Raw genomic sequence first — 20363 nt, 5'->3', positions numbered from 1 at the left:
GTTCTCGCGCTGCGTCTCACACTACAGTCTCAACTCGCCTGCAAGCTCGCGCTGTCGGCCTGTTCTTCACGCGTTTGCTCGGCTTGTCAAGCAGAAGTATGGGCTCAGTGGATCGGAGATTGGCCTTGGATTATGCTCCCGTTCCAACCGACCAGAATGATGCGGGATTCGCTTGTTCCCCTGCTTTATAAAAGCAAACCTCGGGAATGAGCACTTCTGCTTCTTCACTCGTGTTTTATTCGCCAGGGCTGAGCGTAGGCTATATGGGACAGTAGCGAGTCTAACAGCTTTAACAGCCTTCTTTTGTAGACAAAAGAAGGCTGCGAAGTAATATTCACAAATTAAAGAGGTAAGTACGCCAATTTGCGTTATGCATTGTTTGGATTGCAATGCTTTGCGCATTTTAACACGCTTTATTTGTATGCGCGATTTAATGTAACGGATCGCGTGTGATGTCACCGCTGTTTTGCATGTTTCCCCTGTTACAATGTAACATTCCAACATCATCCCGTCTCTCTCTCTCTCTCTCGCTCTCTCTCTCTCTCTCTCTCTCTCTCGCTTCCTCCACGCTCGCTTCCTCCACGTTGCTCCGCTCATTCACTCGATACCTGGGCACCACTTAAAATACTCTAATAGAGACTTAATTCATCAACGTCATGCGGAGTGTTATAGATCCTTATGCGTTGAATAAAGTGAGAAACGCACTGTTACACACTGTTATTTTGTTACGCAATGAGGGCAATCTATACTATACTTTGTGTAACATTTGCAGTTGTTCTCCACCGAAAATTTAAAGGGTTAGTTCACCCAAAAAGGAAAATTCTGTAATTAGCCTAACTACTCCCCCTCATGTCGTTCCAAATCTTTTTTTCATCTTCGAAACACAAATGAATATCTTTTTGATGAAATCTGAGAGTTTTCTGTGCCTCCATAGACCGCTATGCAACTACCGCTTTGTCGCTTCAAAAAAGTTCATAAAGAGATTGTAAAACTAATCCATATGGATTGAGCAGTTTAGTCAATTTTCTGGAGAGACTCCCCCCTTTTTTATGATGAACGGATTGAATTTAGGCTTTTATTCACATTTAAACATCGATCTGCGAACATAAACAGAATTTCAACCAAACCTGCTTGATTGTCGAGAACAAACCTCATTGGTTCTTGGGAAGCTCAAACGTGCTGCATAATGCATGAGAGTGAACCTCATTGGTTCTCACGTGTCAAGCAAACATGTTTGAGCTTCTGTTTACCACAACTGATGTTTGCGTTGATTAATGTTTAGGTGAATAAAAGCACGAAATCTGTTCATTATATAAAAGCGATCGTGTCTCTTCAAAAAAAAAATGTTTTACCAAACTGCTCTATTCGTATGGATTAATTTTACGATCTCTTTATGAACTTTCTGTAGCGTCTAAGTGGTAGTTGTGTAGCTGTCTATGGAGGGACCGAAAGCTCACAGATTTCATCAAAAAGCTTGTCAATTGTGTTCTGAAGATGAACGAAAGTCTTACGGGTTTGGAATGACATGAGTGTGAGTAATTAATGACAGAATTAATTTCTGTGTGACCTATCCCTTTAAGAGCTAGTGACCGATCTACTTCAGAGTAGTCAGGTGGTTCAGTTTCTTATCATTCTCAGCAGCATCTAGTTTGTAGCTCACTGATATCACTTGAGTCCTAGTTATGGGTAGTTATTACGTGTCCACCTTCAAGATGTTAGGTGAGAATGTATAGGACTCTATAAGGAAAAATACTTACTTTTAATTTTTTTCTCCTCTCAAAAGAACTCACTTCCGCCCTTTAATGTTGTCCAAAAGCCAGGCCACTCATCTGGACCCCATGAGAATAGGCGTGTTGAACTGAGAGAAATTTGTAGAGGATCTTTTCCGGGTTTAATATGGGGCTCCTTAACAGTCGTAGTCTAACGTTATCTGTTCAGTTTTTTCTCTTTAGAGTGAAACACTTGGCTGTAGCTCAGCTATATCTTTGTGAGGTCCTTATAGATTTATTTTCTGTTCTACATTTTCTTTGATTATAATGTTTCTTTGTGTGTTGTCACGTCTGTAGTTTAACACCCTATTTCCTCCCTTTCTCAGTCTTGCTCGACACGCTCTTCCCACACATTCCAATACATTTAACCCATCCATGTATTAGGTTTTATTTTCTAAATGGCATTAGGAAATATAATCAATAAATTCTTCTTTTGGGTCACTTCTTTGAAATACTTTAGCATCTTCTTTGGCTATGTTCAGGATATCAGTCAAAATCCGATTTTTGTGCATATCTGATTATCCGATCCGATTTAGCTATTGTGCACGGCAAAAAAAAAATCACATGAAACGCGATTTTTACAAATCCATTTCGAGCTACATTCATATGTGGTTTGAAATCCTACTTAAATCGCATTTCTGGACATCCGCCTCTTATCGGATTTCGCATGATTTATGAGACTTTCTCACACCATATAAAAAACTTCAGATGTTATAGGAAACATGCTGAAAGTCGCTGCAGAAACAAGGTTGTGTTGTTGCAAAGTGCTGGTTGAGCAGAAAATGACAACGGATGATAACGGAGACATGTTTTGATACCGGCGGAGACGACAGCATGGAATAAAGCCACGCATACCCGGCGCCTCCCACGTTTCTGCCGCTGCCTCAGAAGATGCAGTTACTCAGCACAGCAGCTACACATTCTCATGTTGTAAATAAGACAACATCTCTATTGCAAATGCAAACCCCTCCATGTTGCTGTGCAACTACGTTGCAAGACAACGTCATTGCCGTAGAAACTAATGCAGATATTGTGGAAAATGAAATGAGCGGCATGGACACACAAATCAGATCTGAACAGTTGCTATACAATGTGGACAGACAGTCAATCATTTTAGATCAGATTCTAATCAGATGCACATAATCGTATTTGGACTGACAGTGTGAACGTAGCCTTTGATATCTGATCTGAGAAGAGCCCAGCTTATTAGGACACCTGGTAGGGGTAGATGAGCTGCAGAGCTCATAACACTCATTCCCACCATGCATTCATGACCCACACCAACAAATTGAAGTGCCTTTATGCAGGAGACCTACACGAGAGGAGTTTCATATCCTTAATTGCTGGTCTGATAATGGCATGTTTTCGAGCTCTGGCCTTGTTAATTTTGGGGAACACTCATGCTTTTCTGCGTTTTTTCATTCGAGAGAGAGTTGGATCAGAATAGTTTCTGTGAGAAGACAGACTGTCTCTATTTGACTGTCTAATTAGGGGTCTGGAGAAGAGGCTTCTGAAGAGAACTTTAGAACGGCATGCACAGTCACAGAAGTGAGGGTTATCAAACTGTTCTGATCATGTATCTTTGCACTCATTTATTAGCAGAAAGATCATCACAACAGTTTTTCCTGTGTGGTGTTTGTAAAGGGGTCATGCATTGAATTCTCCATTCAAAATTCTCCTTGATCTTTTGACATTTAAGAGGTCATTGTTACTGTAAAAAATATCTTGTAAGTTTCAAAATTCAAAACTTCCTTGTTAGTCAAAAAACAGTTTTTTTATTGAAACCAAGCTGCCCAAACGACTCGTTTGTATTTTGTCACATTATGACATAGTGTGACAAAACACCTCCTCTTTAGAAGAAAATTAACACCTATTTCTACATCATTGCCTCTTTAGCTCCGCCCACCAATTTAAGCATTTCATGTAGTACTCTACAATAAGTTGGCAAAACTCAAAATAATTAAGGCGATCAGTTGCCTCAATTTTTAAGTTAAGAAAGTCAAAGTGTAATTAAGCAGAACTGGCAGATTTTTATTTTGTATTCATACATTTTACTTCATAGTTTCATGTAACCTTAAAGTGAACATTTTTATTTATATATCCCTAGTTAGCTAATATGACAAGCTAGTGCAATAATTGCTAACCTGCTGATTTGATAACTTGTTAACAATAGCAGGGTATAGCACGTTCCGTATGAGTGCAGAAATACAAAGCTTTTAACATAATTGTTCTCAGACCAAGCCTCATGCACCACTTGTCACCAGGATGGCAACTCTCCTAAAACCAACATTAACAGAAATTCTTCTAAATTAGTATAGCAAAACATTAATAACTACTAAACGTAAAACACAAATCTCCTACTTAACATTAATCTTGCACACAAAACAAAACCCATTATATTACACTTAATTTTAGCATTTACTCTCCCTTTCGAGTGCCATGGGCAAAGCATGCTGGGAAATAGAAATCCCAGCCCAGTTTCAGTTAAACTAAAGTTTGTCTAAATTAAAAGAAATAATTTTATAAAACTCAAAACATATAAAACTCAAAACAATTAAACAGTTGTTAAAATAATATCAGTTATGTGAACTTGAAAGAAAAAGAAAGCGCTAAATATGCAAATTAGTTTAATTTAAGTTTCTCCTACTCAGCTCCATTAATTATTTTGAGCGTTAGGGTTTACAGTGAAGTAAATACGACACAGGCACAAACACAGGATTACTCCAGCAACAAAACGATAGAGATGCCTCTGAGGAATACAAGATGTTTTCCAGTGCCAAGTTGTGGGAAAACGCAGTCTTTAAATTGCTATCCTTGTGATCCTAACATTAAGAAAAAGTGTGGATGAACTTTATTTTGGCAAAGTTTCAGATTGCGTCAGTAAGACACTGTTCGTTTGTTCGCTTAATTTTACTGTGGATTCATTTTTAAATAAGAATAAACAAGAAAAAAAATATGCAGTGATGACTATATTAGATCCGACAGCAATGTTGCAACACACGAGTGTGAGTAACAGTATTTTTACTATGTGTCACTATTGTTTTGTATACAGATTATTTGATATGTACTGAGTATTTATACTGAAGCACTGCAGTCAAACTGTCAATAGTTCTGATGATAGTTGAGATTTGCTGTTCTTTCCTTTGCTTCTGCGTTTAATGGGTTAATATGGCGGAGTATGGAAGAACACATGGTTGGAAAACGCTTATTTTGTTAGTGTTTTGATCTCGCTGTAATCTTGAATAAAAGCTTCAGTGAGCGACATTTTTTTGTTTTGTCATCAGTAAGACATTACAAAGCGCTTCATTTTATTTAAAACATGACACTGTAAATGACAATGTACATGTTTTTCACTTTATGGAAAAGGATGTATGATGAATGGTCAAGTCACCTTCATAGGTAAAGCCTATAAGAACGACAGTGCGACAAACAAAGTCCGTTGTTTACACGAAACGCTGAAAGTTATCCTGTCAGTGTCAACTATAAGGATAAAGCATATGTAAAACACAAAAATGTTTTACATTGTTGGCAAATGTTTCATCTATGTAATGAGATAATTTTCAACATCAGAAGTTTTCAAAACAATTCCACACGTTTAATGGTGGGGATGCTGAAATTATTTTAATATACAAAACTGTTACACAAGCATAGCAGTGGGCAATTACTTTCAAGTCTTGTATGTCGCTAGGCATGTGCCGGTATCAAATTTTCATGCTGCGATTAATTGATTGAGCTTTTATCACGGTATACGGTATTATCACGATATTTTAATTGCACAAGAGAAACAGACGGATTGGGGGTATCTAAAAAAAACTTGCATCACAATGTGTAATTGTGATTGTCAAAACATTAATTTTATTTTTTAGTGACAACATGTTATAATGTTTACATGGTACAGTTACTGAGGCTACCGTTTGTATTATTGCTTAACACAATTTTCATGATTTCAATTAAATTCTTGGATTTAATTTCAATCTTGATTCAATATTGACTCATTTGGATAAATATTAGGTAGGCTACAGTAGATAGCCTGCATTTAATTTTTTCTCAAGAAAAAATATATCTCACATAATGCTGTAAACATACAGAGAGAAATTAAATATAATGCATACAATATAAATATAATAATAATATAAATATAAAAATGTAATATGCCGTAATTTTCATTATAATAACAATTATATAATGACAAGTAAACATATATTAAAATATGTAATATAGTGCACATATTTAGCAAAATACTCCTCTCTATAGCTATTTTCTTATAGTCAACTAACATTAAATGGCTTTCCTGAGGTAAATGTAACGTTCTGTGACAATTGTTCTCCTGCAGTGTTATTGACCTCTTTCCGTGGTTGAAAAACACTGATTGATCGAAAGTACGTACCTTTCGGTGGGTTGTACTGTATCTTTAATAAAAAGTAACAGATGATCTGTTTACTTGAACTGAGGCGCGCGATCTGTCACGTCATTTACAAGCACCAAAACAGTATTTATTGTCTGAATTTCGTTATAAAACCTGAGAGCTGATATTTTTTTCATATCAAAAGTAACCTGCTCTGTCTAGTCTGTCGGTGTCAGTGTCCTCTTTGCTCCGCGATTTTTCTCTGCGTGAGAAAATGGATGTGTGGCGCGAGACCGTGTGAAAGTGTCAATTGCGTGAGTCTCAAGCTGCTGAATGCGTGAGAGTTGGCAGCCATGCGGGGGATAAATAGTCGGCAGCGTTCCTCCTTCCGCCGTGCTTCTTTTCCATGTGAGGATTGTTTACATTAGACTAGAGTGCACACTGCATTCACACAGTGCTTATACATGTGATGTGGGGATTGTTTACATCAAAGTGCGCACGTGTTTTGCGCAGCATATACGCATTGTTTTTTTAAGCGGTTGATGGAAAATAAGCTGATGCGCGTTCTAAAAATCTAAATTCGGATCTATTATTTTTCACGGTATTTCGAAGTCCCCGCGATAACAATATCGTGCATATTCATTACCGCGATTTATCGCATTACCGAATACCGGCACATGTCTATATGTCGTTCGCGCAATCTTTGATAGAGAGGGTAAAAAATAGAATAGCTTATAACTTCTTAATTAGGATGTTTTTTTACGTCAAAATATTGATAACATTATAAGGGGATCTCAGAGAACATCATAAATGCAGTTCATGACCCCTTTAAAGCAGTAGAATAAAATGTCATTTATCTTAAAGGTGCTCAAAGCGATGTCACGCGTTTTTTAGGCCAAACATTTTTTGTCACATACAACAAACATGTCCTCACTATCCGCTAGCTGCCTGTCCCCTGAACGCACTGTTAAAAAACACGGTCTCTGCAGACACCCCAGGCTCCACAAACGGCAACAAAAACAAACTAGGCTTACCCGCACCACGTAAACATAACAAACTGTTCCAGCCAATAACCGACAAGAAGGATTAGGGTGTCGGGTTTGGGGGGTTAGTGCGCGGATGAGGAGGAGGGAGGGTCTAGCTAGCCTCCGTTTTGTTTGACAATACTTTAAACGTCAACAAGAAGTGATGTCACCCGACGTCGCTTAGAGCACCTTTAATAGTTCACATAAAAATTATACCATTTCAGCATTATCATTTTCTCTCCCTATGTCATTTCAACCTTTTTATTATCTAAATGTTTCTTCTGTGAAACACAAACGAGACCTTAGGCAGAATGCCTGAACTTTTGTCAGTACAATGAAAGTGAATGGCAGTTTATATCTCCAATTTTTTTTTTTTTTTACTGAAACTGAAAATATAATTGGTATTTGAAAATGGTGTGCTATTCAGGCTGGTGTCTTCTCAGATGAAAAATTTAAACTCAGTAAAGTTCTTTGGCAACGAGCCGCCTTCTGATCAAATGTTATATAGCTACTTTAGCTTTGGCATTAAGTGTGTCCACACTGCTGATATTTTTATCTGGTTTAACTTGTTCACAAATGGTCTCATTCATGAAACATTCATAAATATAAGAGTAAATATGTGAGGGATTTGTGCGTATAGAGACCTTCCCGAAAACTCTTCTCCTGATTCACAAATACTTCGTAACCGTCAGATGTGATAGTGAAATGTGTGTGTGTGTTGATGAATTCCAAACAATAGTAAATGGGACGCGCGTGCACGCTCATTCTCAATTACCATAAATCCCGCCCATTAAATCCGACTAACAACTATATATGGGCATCATATGATACAAAACGAAGGATTTCAACATGTCTTCTCAAAAGCGAAAGAAAAATATCTCCGATGCAGAATTTGTAATTTCCTTGAAAATACGCCTTTTGTGCAGCGCTCTATCTGGCAAATCTAGCAAAAGCGCTATATCAGCCATCGTAAATGTTTCTTGTTATGCCTGATTTTGGCCATTTTATAGGAAACAATTTCCGTAACAATTAAGGGGCTATTAGTTTGCCCAGACCTATTGAAAGCAATTAATTATTTGATTATATAATAATAATAATTATTATTTATTTTATTATGAGAGCCAGAAATAATTACTGGCTCTCATAATAAAAGAAAAAACGTTTGTATTTACTATATATAATTTTTTTTCTTTTTTAATTAAAATGCAGCCTTATTAATGAGCAAAACGTTTGGATGTTAAGCGCACTGTTTACGCGTGGCTGGGAGCAAGTGTAGATTTCTTTCGTACAAACTAACATTTGGAAAATACGAACATTTTAATGAATCTGAAAATTTACGCCAGAACCACTTTACACACGATTTACACAAAAATTTGTTCTGCTCGTGTTTCATGAATGAGACCCATTGTGTGCATGAAATAGATGCAGTCAAAAATGTGTCAAAATTGCTCATTAAACATCAGTGTTTTGGTCAATGGTTTTGTCCTTCCAAGACTATTTTGGCTGAAACCCCCCCCTTTTTTCCCTTTGCTGCCCTGGCCGCATATTTTCGGTTGCTGAAATTTCTGTGCATAACTACAATTTATTTGCATTCACTTTCATTGTATGGAAACCAGAAGCTTGGACATTCGGATGAATATCACCTTTGTTTCATAGAAAAAAAATAATAATAACAAAGATTAGTCATAATGATATGAGGTTGGTAAATTGTCAAGTGTTTCTTTTTTCAAACTATCCCTCTTCAAGTTTTCAGGTAGTGTTTGTAAATAAAGACATGCTCAGAAATGTTCTTCAACCTTTTTTCAGCCCAAGAATAATGTTTGGAGAGAATATCCTCTTTGTGCATTCGTTCTTGGAAGCCAGAGCTGTTTGTTTTTTGTGAAAGTGATTTGCAAGTCAAGGAAAAAATTATGCCAACTCGCGTGGAAAAAGACAAAGCCGATGAATCTGATATTGCAGTTCATTAGAGATGTATCTGGAGGCTGAAAGGGCAGAGCGTGTGAAATAAAAGAGCCCATGTCTTGTATTTGGAGTGTTATGTGAACATTACTCTGCAGGTGCAATGTTATTTTTTGGCTAGCGGTCAGCAACAGTAAGTGTGAAATTGTTGATTTAATGTGTGTTTGCCAAAGATAAACTTCTGAGCACTTAATAAAACCTTTATAATTGTTGCTGCAGTGAAGCTGGATAGTTGCAATTGCTTAGAAAATTGATGTTTGTTGCGCTGGATCATTAGATGGGTTCAGTCCAAAGCCCTATCTCAGTGTGTAAGTGTTTCTTCACTCTTATATAACTCTCTCCGCTACATCCTACTGCTCTTCACTGGCATATTTTTCATGTTTTACATAGGCTTTAACATGTACCAAACAGTTTAGATACATTAGTAATTCACTAATTTCCCCATAATATGATTTAATTTTGAGTGTTGACAGATAATATAAGAGATTTGGTGTATTTTATGAAATTATTATATGAAGAATAAAATAATTTTGAAGATGATGCATTGGATTTTGTAGGCTGTGTGATTGCTTGTGCATTGGTCCTGGTAGTTTGGTCCTTCTTAATTCTGGGAAGGGTGGTATTGTTTGAAGTTACTTCCAGTAGTAAAAGGGCAGCACCACCTCTTAAATATGAAAACAACACCTGATGCCATCTGATGGACTCTTGTAATCCACTTTAAACTAAGAACTTTTGCAGTTGTACGGTGCACAGTGAGAGTGCTATTTAGACTTGTAGGATACAAAATGCTTGGCGGGCATTTTAAATAATGAAATCAATATATGGTTGATTTAACTTAAAGCAATTCAGCTTATGTAATGCAATTTAGCTTATGTAATGCAGTTAAGTTATTAAGTTGTAATGCATTAGTTTAAAGAATGCAATGTCATAAATGCTGTACATCAAAAAAAAAAATAACATGGATATTTTTGCATATTCCAACCAATTTTTAGTTCTGTACTTGAAATGTGATTGAACAGAATGTTTACACCATGTTAAATATTGTTTGTTACTACTTCTGACTTCTGTCCCAGAACCTAATAAGGAATATTAAGTTTAGCCAGTTAACTGACATAGGCCTTGTCCCAAATGCTGACCAAATTTGAGATTTCTATTTGAGATCATTGATTGTTGTTTCTTGTAGTACTCCAATTGCTTTGTTTATGGGTTGTTCATTTTTCTGTCTTCAGTGTTTTGGTGAATACTGAGTAAATATTGTCTTTTAATTTAATCGATTAAAATGTTTCTGTTATCGGTCGACCACAGTTTGTGAGCACCCTTCTGAAAAAGTAGATGACAAACTGGACACCCTGCAGTCCCTTGGAGTTCACGTGTGCATGAGAGAAAGAAGGCCACGAGACTGCAAGGCCACATCAAGTACGCCATTTAAGACGGAGCTGTACTGTCATGACTCATGATGCTCTGAGAGCAAAATGATAGGAGTATATTTTCACTGTTCATCTTTGTGGTTTTAGTTGTGTGCCCTAGTAAAGAAACGCACAGTATATACTAGTGGTCAATCAATATATCACCATGGCCAATATTTGGCTGTTTCTAAATATCGGCATTAGCCGATAAGTTTTTCCATTTGGCTGATTTGTTGAAGTGGGACTTTTATCTTGACAGCGCTGAGAACACCCTCATCTTCTATAACGTGTTATTAGATAGAACTGTTACACAAAGTAGGCGGTATATACAAATTTATTTTTTATAGCGTTTATTTTATAGTATTAGTAATAGAAAGACAAACACTACAATACTTTCTCATTTATCGCTGACATTTAGCAAATACACATTTATATCATTTAAACAAATCTTTGAATATAATAATAAACCTTTAATTTTACAAACCTTGCTGAATCCAGCAACTGTGCATTTGCAGACTGCAATAAAATGTGTGTGCTGTGCATAACGGTCCGTGTGATTTGAATGCGGACAGGAGAGCTCTGTTGTTACTGGACACGCTCAATAGACAAACAATAAACCTTGATTTCATACTATGCTGCACTTTGTCCTACATGTCATATTTGTATTATTTTCACTGTGTGCTGTATGTAAAATTAAATGTATGTAAAACAGAAAAATACTGTACTAAGATTACACAATCAAGACGTTGACACCCGAAGAATAAGTCTGTTTTTTACATATTTAAAAAATTCATTTTCAAATAATTAAATAAATAAGGAAAAATAAGTGTATATATATATATATATATATATATATATAATGTGTGTATATGAGAATTATGAAGTCCCATAGTATTCAGTCTTTTCAGATTCTTTTGGAGTTTCTCTGAGGTCTATGTCTATTGCAAGGTCTGTTCAAATATTAAGTTTTCATTTTAATTTCTTATGTATTCTCTTGGCATTAGACTAGTCGACCATATATTTTGCTCTGTGAAGATGATACGTTTGGTCTCCTCTTATAATGTGGAGATCTGAGCATGGTCTGCCGGTGTCCTCAATTTAGCATAATTTGTGCAGTACAACCACAGTGTTTTAAGCAAGATCATCACTTTTTCTTTGACAAAAAGGGAACAGTAACCGCCTCTCGGACAGACCGTTGTTGTGTCTGCCTACATGTTCTCTGTCAGTGTTCCCCCTATCCATACTTCTGCCTTGTATTTATCACTCTCTTGTGTGTGTGTGTGTGTGTGTGTGTGTGTGTGTGTGTGTGTGTGTGTGTGTGTGTGTGTGTGTGTGTGTGTGTGTGTGTGTGTGTGTGTGTGTGTGTGTGTGTCTCTCTCTCTCTCTCTCTCTCTCTCTCTCTCTCTCTCTCTCTCTCTCTCTCTCTCTCTGTCTGTCTGTCTGTCTGTCTGTCACCATGACAGTGAAAGTTCTTGGTCAGGTCCAGACTGGCTCAGTAATACAGTACATACCAGCAGATCAGCTGTGAGCAGATCCCTCAGTTCATTTATAGCCATGGCCTTGTGTCAGTGCATGTCTGCCTGGCAACTCTGTGCTAACTGTACCACTCCAGCCACCACCCACTATATACATGCTCTTTGTGTATAACATTATGCACACATTCTTTGTGCTCACACACTTAATAAGTTTTAGTGCTGTTTTATCTATGTCGAATATGTATCACATTCCATTTAGTTAAAACTACAATCTTATCAGATCACCCCAGCTTACATTTTTAAATACTATTCTAACGTATTATGCTTTCATTTCAGTGCCCTAGGAATGTACCTTTATAGACCATCTCCCATCTAATGCACAGAAAAATGTCACATATTTTTTTCAATATTTTTTTTGGGGTCTGTAGTTTACACACTGTCGCTGCTCTTATGTATGAACAACGAAAAGATTTTAATTATTTTTTTGTTTCCCTGATAGGTTGTCTCCAATCTATGGAGAAAGTGGGCAAGATGTGGGGTAACCTCAGGAGTAGATGCCAAGCCCTCTTCCACAAGGATGGCACAGAGTCCAATCTGTGTAGCCAGGACTTAGATTGTGTTCACTGTGTGGTGGACTTGGGCAGGGGAGCACATGCAGAACCCTATGAAACTAGGTCTTCCACACCCTCACGGACTTTGTCACCACTCCCACTGGTTACTGGAGGACGCAGAAGCCATAACTGTGTGGCAAATATTCCCCAGATAGTAGAAATCTCCATTGACAAAGAGAGCGATGATGCAAGGAGGGGCCCCCTTGTGCGTAGGGACTCCTACTCACGTCATGCTCCCTGGGGAGGTAAAAAGAAACATTCTTGCTCAACTAAAACACAAAGTTCACTTGAGGCTGACAGGCGAATGGGACGCTCAAGAGGAAGTACAGCCAGGAGGGAGCGCCGTTATGGAGTTAGCTCCATCCAAGAGATTAATGATTCTGTAGGAGCTGGCAGCAGTGGGCGCAGCCTTAGCACCCGTTCTCTGCGGCAGCGTCTTCGAGACACCGTAGGCTTGTGCCTTCCTCTCACCACGCAACGCCACTCTCAGTCAGCCAAAGGTCAGGTGGCCTCCAAACGTAAGATCCACCTGACGGAACTGATGCTTGAAACATGCCCTTTCCCACCTGGTTCAGATCTGGCCAACAAGTGGCACTTAATTAAGCAGCATACAGCACCAGTCAGCCCTCATTCCTCAACTGCTCTTTTGGATGCATTTGATTCAGCACATTCTTCCCCTGAGGATGAGGAGGAGAGACTGCGTGAACGACGTAGACTTAGCATAGAGGAAGGAGTGGATCCCCCTCCAAATGCACAGATCCATACACTGGAGGCAACTTCACAGACCTCTTCCCTCTATAAACTGGGACCAAAGATGGCTCCCGTTGTTGGGGAAGGACTTGTGGAGGGCAGGAGCCTGGGAACAGTCTCCTCCATTTCTGGGGGTTTATCGGGAATTGCCGCACAAGTTGCAGCGAGTTTGGCAGTGCCATCTCACACTGTTGACTGTGACTCTGAGGAGGACTCAACTACCCTTTGCTTACAGACACGAAGGCCCAAGCAGAGGCATGCCTCTGGAGACACTCACTGCTCCAGACAGCCAGGGCCTTGGAAGGTCCACACACAGATTGACTATATCCATTGTTTGGTTCCTGACCTACAGGCCATAACTGCACTTCCTTGCTATTGGGGGGTGATGGACCGGTACCAAGCAGAGGCACTGCTGGACGGACGGCCAGAAGGAACCTTCCTACTACGTGACTCTGCCCAGGAGGACTACTTGTTCTCTGTTAGTTTTCGACGCTACAATCGGTCGCTGCATGCACGCATTGAACAATGGAATCACAACTTTAGTTTTGATGCGCATGACCCCTGTGTCTTCCACTCCTCCACAGTAACAGGCCTGCTTGAGCACTATAAAGACCCCAGTGCCTGTATGTTCTTTGAGCCCCTGCTCACTGCTCCCTTACACCGGACTTTCCCTTTCAGCCTTCAGCACCTGGCGCGAGCCGCCATCTGCAGACGCACCACCTACGATGGCATTGGTGCCTTGCCACTGCCTCCAACCATGCAGGACTTCCTCAAGGAGTATCACTACAAACAGAAAGTCCGTGTGCGCTGGCTAGAGAGAGAGCCACCATTCAAGGTCAAATAAGGTCTGGTTTGGTGCCGAGAGAGCCAGGAGTGTGGGCAAGAGCTTTACCGCCAGATGAGTCTGTGTCCCATATTATCAATCATACTGCTGGCTTTAAACACAAGGCAAAAGGGGATGTTATGAACTTCCGGCAGTTTCTTTCCTGCAAATACTACATGTGGAATCCATGCATATGTTTCAATGCAGTACATTCTGTCAAGCTAGCTTACAGTATGTGCTGAAGTGTTGAGCATGCTGGGAATAAGATGGTCTTATTCTCTCTGCTCTTTTTCATATGAGCTTATATCCAGTAGATATTCACTAGCATGCCTCCTGCATTCTATCTTCTTGTGTTTTACACTATTTTGAGCAGTAAAACTGAGTGTTACATTAATTAGCCTCATTTGTGAGGCAAATGGATGAAATCTATATTAGCTTAGTCCAGTGATTAAAATATATTCATCAAATAATCTTGGAACTCTTGATATCTGAATATCTGCTACTCTCTTAAACTTAATGTTAAACATCTAGACACGTTAACTATATGACTATTTGCTAAATAATGGCTAATTTATCAGCAATACCTTCAAGATACTTTACAGCACCCTCGTACAAGTTTCAAGTTTCCTGAGACGGCACTTGTTAAGTCTTGTGTACATGGACTGAATCACAGTTATACATGCACTTTTCAGAACTAAGCATGTTTTATTTTTTAAAATCAAGGCAGACAGAAGTGAAAGGCAAGAATTAATTGCGTGAGGAGGAAGGAGCGACTATATGCAAAAAGCTACTTTTGCTTTTACCCAGTGGCCCTAGAGGGGGAACACAGGCACAGTGCACCATGTGCCATATGATAGAAAGGACAGATTATTTAAAACTGGGCCCTCCTGTAGTGTCATATCCCAACATCATTATTTTTTAAACAATCAATTTTTATCATTGACAGTCTAAAATTACATAGGGCACTTTAGTTGTTGTTTGCGTACCACACAATGACTTAAAGACTCAAGTACATGCATATAAACAATTGATTGTCTGTATTTTTTTATGGACCTTATTCATAGGATGTCAGTTTATCCCCCATTTTCCCAGCACGAGTCACCTGAAGCTTATGTTAGTGTCAAGTATCTCTTACCTTGCCTGTGCATATGGTATATAGCTCAAAGCTATATTTTAGCTAATATGGTTATATGCAACAGCCAGAAATGGACCAAGAAAGTCCTCTGTAAAACTTGTATAGATACCTCTAAGATTATTTTCCCTTTAGATATTATTGGAACACAAATGCCATCACTACGTATATATTTTGTTTGTTGGATTGATGTCCAGTTTTGTTATAAAGTGTGGTTGGTTTCACTTGATATTGTTGCACTTTTATTCATTATGAAGCATGCAGCTATGCTTCCCTTGTCATGTGCACTAGTGATTGAGATTCCCTGAACACTGTAAACAAAATAGTTTTAAAACTCTATACTTTTGATGTTCTTGGCTTTACACAATTTTAATTAAAGCCAACAAATTCATGCACGTATTTAAAGGGGTGGTTTACTGCTTTTTTTTTCTTTGCGTGATTGTGTTTATGGGGTGCAATATAACATGTCTAAGTGTGTGTTTTTTTTTTAAAAAAGCCTTATTTTTCATAAATTTCACCTTTATTGTAAGCTGCTTTCTCCTCTGTCATTTGAACGACCGGTTGACTTCCTGATTCTATGAAACCACTCCCTCAGAAACAGGCAATGGGCTCAGATTGGTTAGTTGGGCCGGTGTGTGGTAATTGGCTAAACAGCGTAGCGCACGTTGTCTGGAAACTTCACGCCCATTACCTTTACAAGCGAAAGCTGCATGTGCTCCGGTCAAATGTAAATAGTGTCAATAGCCTACTGCCGTATCAGTTTGAGCCAGAATCAGACCCAGAAAGAGGAAATGAAGAGAGTCAAGCAGAACCTCCCCACGGCTCTTACAAAACGTTTCTGAATGGTACATTTTATTATTATTATTATTATTATTCTATTCTTTTCTATTCAACTATTATTATATAAGAATTTCGATACGCTGTTACTTGAAAATGCTACTGCTGCTTATAGCTTTTGAGATACGGTTTTCTCCTGATTAAACATTTAATAAAACGGAATAAATGAAAGAGTAATACCGTTTTTTAAAGTTATTGTTTTATCGATATAACGAACAACCGTTTATCTATTCACAAAACTTAGTTTACTCAGAGTATCGTTTTCTTTATGTGTACACGTTTGTCTTACACACACAAAATAGCATCGAACTAACTGGCTACTATAAACAAACAGCGTTGGCATTGGTTTACGTTCTTGATAAAATCGAAAAAATACGTCATAAAGTATACATGGAAAATACATTTACAAAATGTATCCATCCTCCCCAGGGGGGAGGGGGTTGGGGGGGTAGTGTCGACGTGCGGGCCGGGCGACACCATGTGGTGCCTGTGTGTGTGTGTGTGTGTGTATACGTGCTTGCGTGCAGGCAGGTGAGCCTGCGAAATGATTCTGGGTCGGAGAGAGAAGCGGTAGGATGTGTGTTTGGACGAACGACTGAAAACTCTGAAATTATCGCACATTATGGGATTTTTTTCATTATTGAACGTACAGAGGTCAAAATTATCGTACAAATACGATAATTATCGTACATCTGGCAACACTGCCACTATAACTCTTCCTCTTCGACAAAGCAGCAGGAATATGGCCATGCCCCCTACTTTGCATATTCCGGAGGGAGGGTTGACTGGGTTAGTTACGTATAAAACCCGGGAAGTATCTCGTTGTAGTCCCATTCGAGCCGTTTTTGTAGGCATTAAACTTCCTGATTTTTAAAAGACGATAACTCTGCTTACGTTGAACTTTCAGTGCAGCAACTTTGCAGATCCGGTTCATGCACCAACAGCAACATTACACACTATTTAAAATGAAAAAAGTGAAATCGCAATCAACCACCCCTTTAATATCAGATGTTCAGCATTGCAATGGTACACTTTTAAGTTCCAGGCAGACTTCAAGCCATGCATAATTATGTAAAACTGGTCAATTTTGCAGAATTTTGGTGTTTGCTTATCAGTGACCAAAGGTGTGTATCTCTAGGTTGTTATTGTGAATGAGAAATCTTCCACCATACCTCTTGATTATTTATATTGAGCTCAATAGCTTAATTATGGTGTCCAGTTTTCTGGCAGTATAGCACCCATTTGGAAGCCATTTATTTGAACTGCAATTAAATTCTTTCAGAACACGCATCAGTTGTCGCTGAAAGGAAGTCATTTTGTTAATTTTAACTTTTTTTTTCACTCTATTTTTCCACTTGAATGACCTGAATGAATACTCAAAACAACCATCTTAAAATGTCTTCCACCCTGCACACTGTATGCTCTGTATACAGGCTCATATTATGTCAACTGTGTAGCGGTACATGTCAGATGATGACATCTGCTTTTAAGACTTTAGCTTTGAGAATTATATACCTTTCAATGAATCTACAGACAGAATATGAGCACTTAGCCGCAGCTAGCAGTTTCACAGCTGCTCCCGAGCCTGCCCTACTGAAGAAAAGCCATCTGAAACCAGCCTAAGCTGGTTTGCTGGTTTTAGTTGGTCTCCCAGGTTTTAGTCACTTTTCTTCTGGTCAGGCTGGGAGACCGGATTGACCAATTGAAGACCAGCTTTGCCAGGCTGACATACCAGCCTAAACCAGCTAAAACCTGCTTAGGCTGGTTAAAGCAGGTTTTTATTAAAAAACAACAAAAAAACACTAAGATTATATTTGACAACTATTATGTGTAATCCAATTTTTCACGTTTGTTAGGATATGGTAACATGGTAATGCCATGGCATTTGGACATGTACTATCGTAGTGCTATGTTTTTTTTAGGATATGGTAACATGGTAATGCCATGGCATTTGGACATGTACTATCGTAGTGCTATGGTTTTTTTTTTTAGGATATTTACCATGGTAATTCTGTGGTATTCTTTGAAGTACTGTGGAGTAATTTGGTATATGAAAAAGTACCATGGTGTTATCTTCTGATGACAACACTGTAACCTACGACGAAAACAAACAAATTTTCAAACATGAAGGCTCAACGATGCTGAAGGTGTTCAGCAGACATTAGTGATGTTTTTTTCCGATTTAAGGAATGAGCTCAGATGATGTAAACAGCTGCATTTATGGCAGAAAGCATAATTTTCAAGGGTGTTGGTTTGAGGGCTGCTAAATGCTTAGTGACAGCCTGTCCCTCACCAAATCCTTTGGATTTTTTTAAACTCTGGCATACTCATGTAGTCATTTTGGACTTTCTATGCCACTGCACAGTGAGTGAGTCTCTCCTGGCAGAGTTACACCCTGCCCTGCCTTACAGGCACTAATCACAGGCTAAATTTAATATGCTAGCCTCTAAATTTACCACCTGCAAAAAGGACCAATCTGTGTTTCTTGATGGGTGCTGTGAAAATAGAGAAGAGGGGGACTTTTTGCTCTAATTTTTCCTCTTCCTTCCCAGTCTGACCACATCCTCAGCATCACCCTCTTTCTTGGATATGTAGCGCTGAAAGCAGAGAGAACATTGTTTGTCTAGTCTGAATGCTATGCTAAAGTTAGCATTAGCAAGCGGCTAACACACAGTGCTCCATTGAGTGCTGCGAGGAATGGGGCTGTGTTTGAAACCGCAGTCGTTATTTAGTTAATAGTTTAGAGAAAGTATTATGAGGGAAGTATAACACACAAAACTAATCCAACACAGTGTTCTCAGCAACTCAGGCCTGGTTTAATGCCTTTAAAATAGGGACTGCAGAAGTCAACAAAGATTACAGTGAGAAGTCTTGTTTTGAGACTTCTATGAGCTGTGTCTTGTGCTTAGGGCCTGGGGATGCTTTGTCTTTGTTTTCATGGTTAACAAGTAGATAATTCTGAAACCGCTTCTCTATACAGAGGAGTCTGATGTTCTTTCTGCCCTTTTTCCCCATGGGAATTCATGTCAGCCACTGTAGCACATACATAGACCATATGACCATGTCAAGTATAGAACCTGCTTGCAAACTAGCCAGTAAAAAAAAAAAGAAAAAGAAATTCACACATCCTCAAATGTACCCATAATTATTTGATGTTGAGGTATACAAGTAAATTATAAAGTGAACTTTATTCTACAGAGTGTGGCAGGGCAGCCATTGATCTTGAACTTACTAATCCTTTTGTTTAGATCATAATTCTTTCAGCTTTCCTTTAGTGCCAACGTGTAAAGCTCTGGGGCCTCATTTATGAAACATGCGTATGATCATCCTAAATGTGAAAGCATGATCATTACCGATGATTAAAAAACTGAAAATTGGATGATAAAGTGATAAACTGGTGTCTGCCATCATTCAATGCAACAACATTTGCACAGTGCTATTTTGTGTGTGCGAGCGTTTGTGTAAACATGACAATTTATTTATTCATTTAGTCTATTGTTCACTTTGCAATTGTATCATTAAAAGTCTTCAGAAAATTAAGTCAGCAAAAAGGTCATTGTGCATGCTTGTCACTTGTACATACAAGAATATTGCCATGACAGTTTCAGCCTTCCTTGATCCCAATTTGTTCCTATGCAGGATCAAATCCATGGACTTTAGGATTAAATCTGAATTTAGGTTTAAATCTGGACTTAAATCTGGTTTTATAAATGAGCCCTCTGATCTTTGCAACTTTGGTGCCAAAATTTGTTGCAAAAGGAGTTTGTTTTATGCAAGCAGAGTAGCACTTAATGAATTGTTATTTTTACAAAAATTGTATCTCTAATACACAATGAGTGTGATGTAACCATGGTTTCAATCTAATGTCACTTTAATGCTATACGTGCACGCAGTATATGTGTGGGTGCTGTGGTGACAGGGCTTGATGATGATGGGGGCTAATGGTTGTCATTCTGCCTCCTCACCGCCTTATACATTCTGACCAATCACAACAGCCTTCTCAGCTGCCACAGATTAACCAATCTCTAATCATACAGTATCACCAAATATTGTTCTCTGTTCCCTTCAATCTTCTTTTCTGATTTTGTTACCCAATATCTCGATGGAAGAGGTGTTTTAAAAAAAAAGATGTTCACATTATAGTTTTTGTGTTTTGTTTGTCCTCTCCACCTCTGAATATTTTCTTGGACTCTTTTTTTATTCTTTGCATAACCTGTCCATTGTTACAGCC

General features: G+C 38.5%; 1 protein-coding gene across 1 annotated transcript; it reads left to right on the top strand.

Moving 5' to 3' along the window:
* On the top strand, positions 1-19250 carry socs5b (suppressor of cytokine signaling 5b). Its single transcript, XM_077236366.1, has 2 exons — positions 1-349; positions 12479-19250. Exon 2 carries the CDS (start codon positions 12493-12495, stop codon positions 14182-14184), a length of 1692 nt encoding a protein of 563 aa, XP_077092481.1. The 5' UTR covers positions 1-349; positions 12479-12492; the 3' UTR covers positions 14185-19250.
* The last annotated feature ends 1113 nt before the right edge of the window (positions 19251-20363 follow it).

Source organism: Siphateles boraxobius, unplaced genomic scaffold, assembly GCF_051911475.1.
Source record: "Siphateles boraxobius isolate OS27281-9 unplaced genomic scaffold, OSU_SipBor_1 20, whole genome shotgun sequence".
Taxonomy (NCBI): Eukaryota; Metazoa; Chordata; class Actinopteri; order Cypriniformes; family Leuciscidae; genus Siphateles; species Siphateles boraxobius.
Note: the sequence above shows the minus strand (reverse complement) of the source record. Positions and strands in the feature narration are given on the sequence as shown.

Coding starts and splice junctions, on each gene's coding strand:
- socs5b (XM_077236366.1), top strand. CDS start 12,493: ATGGAGAAAGTGGGCAAGATGTGGGGTAACCTCAGGAGTAGATGCCAA.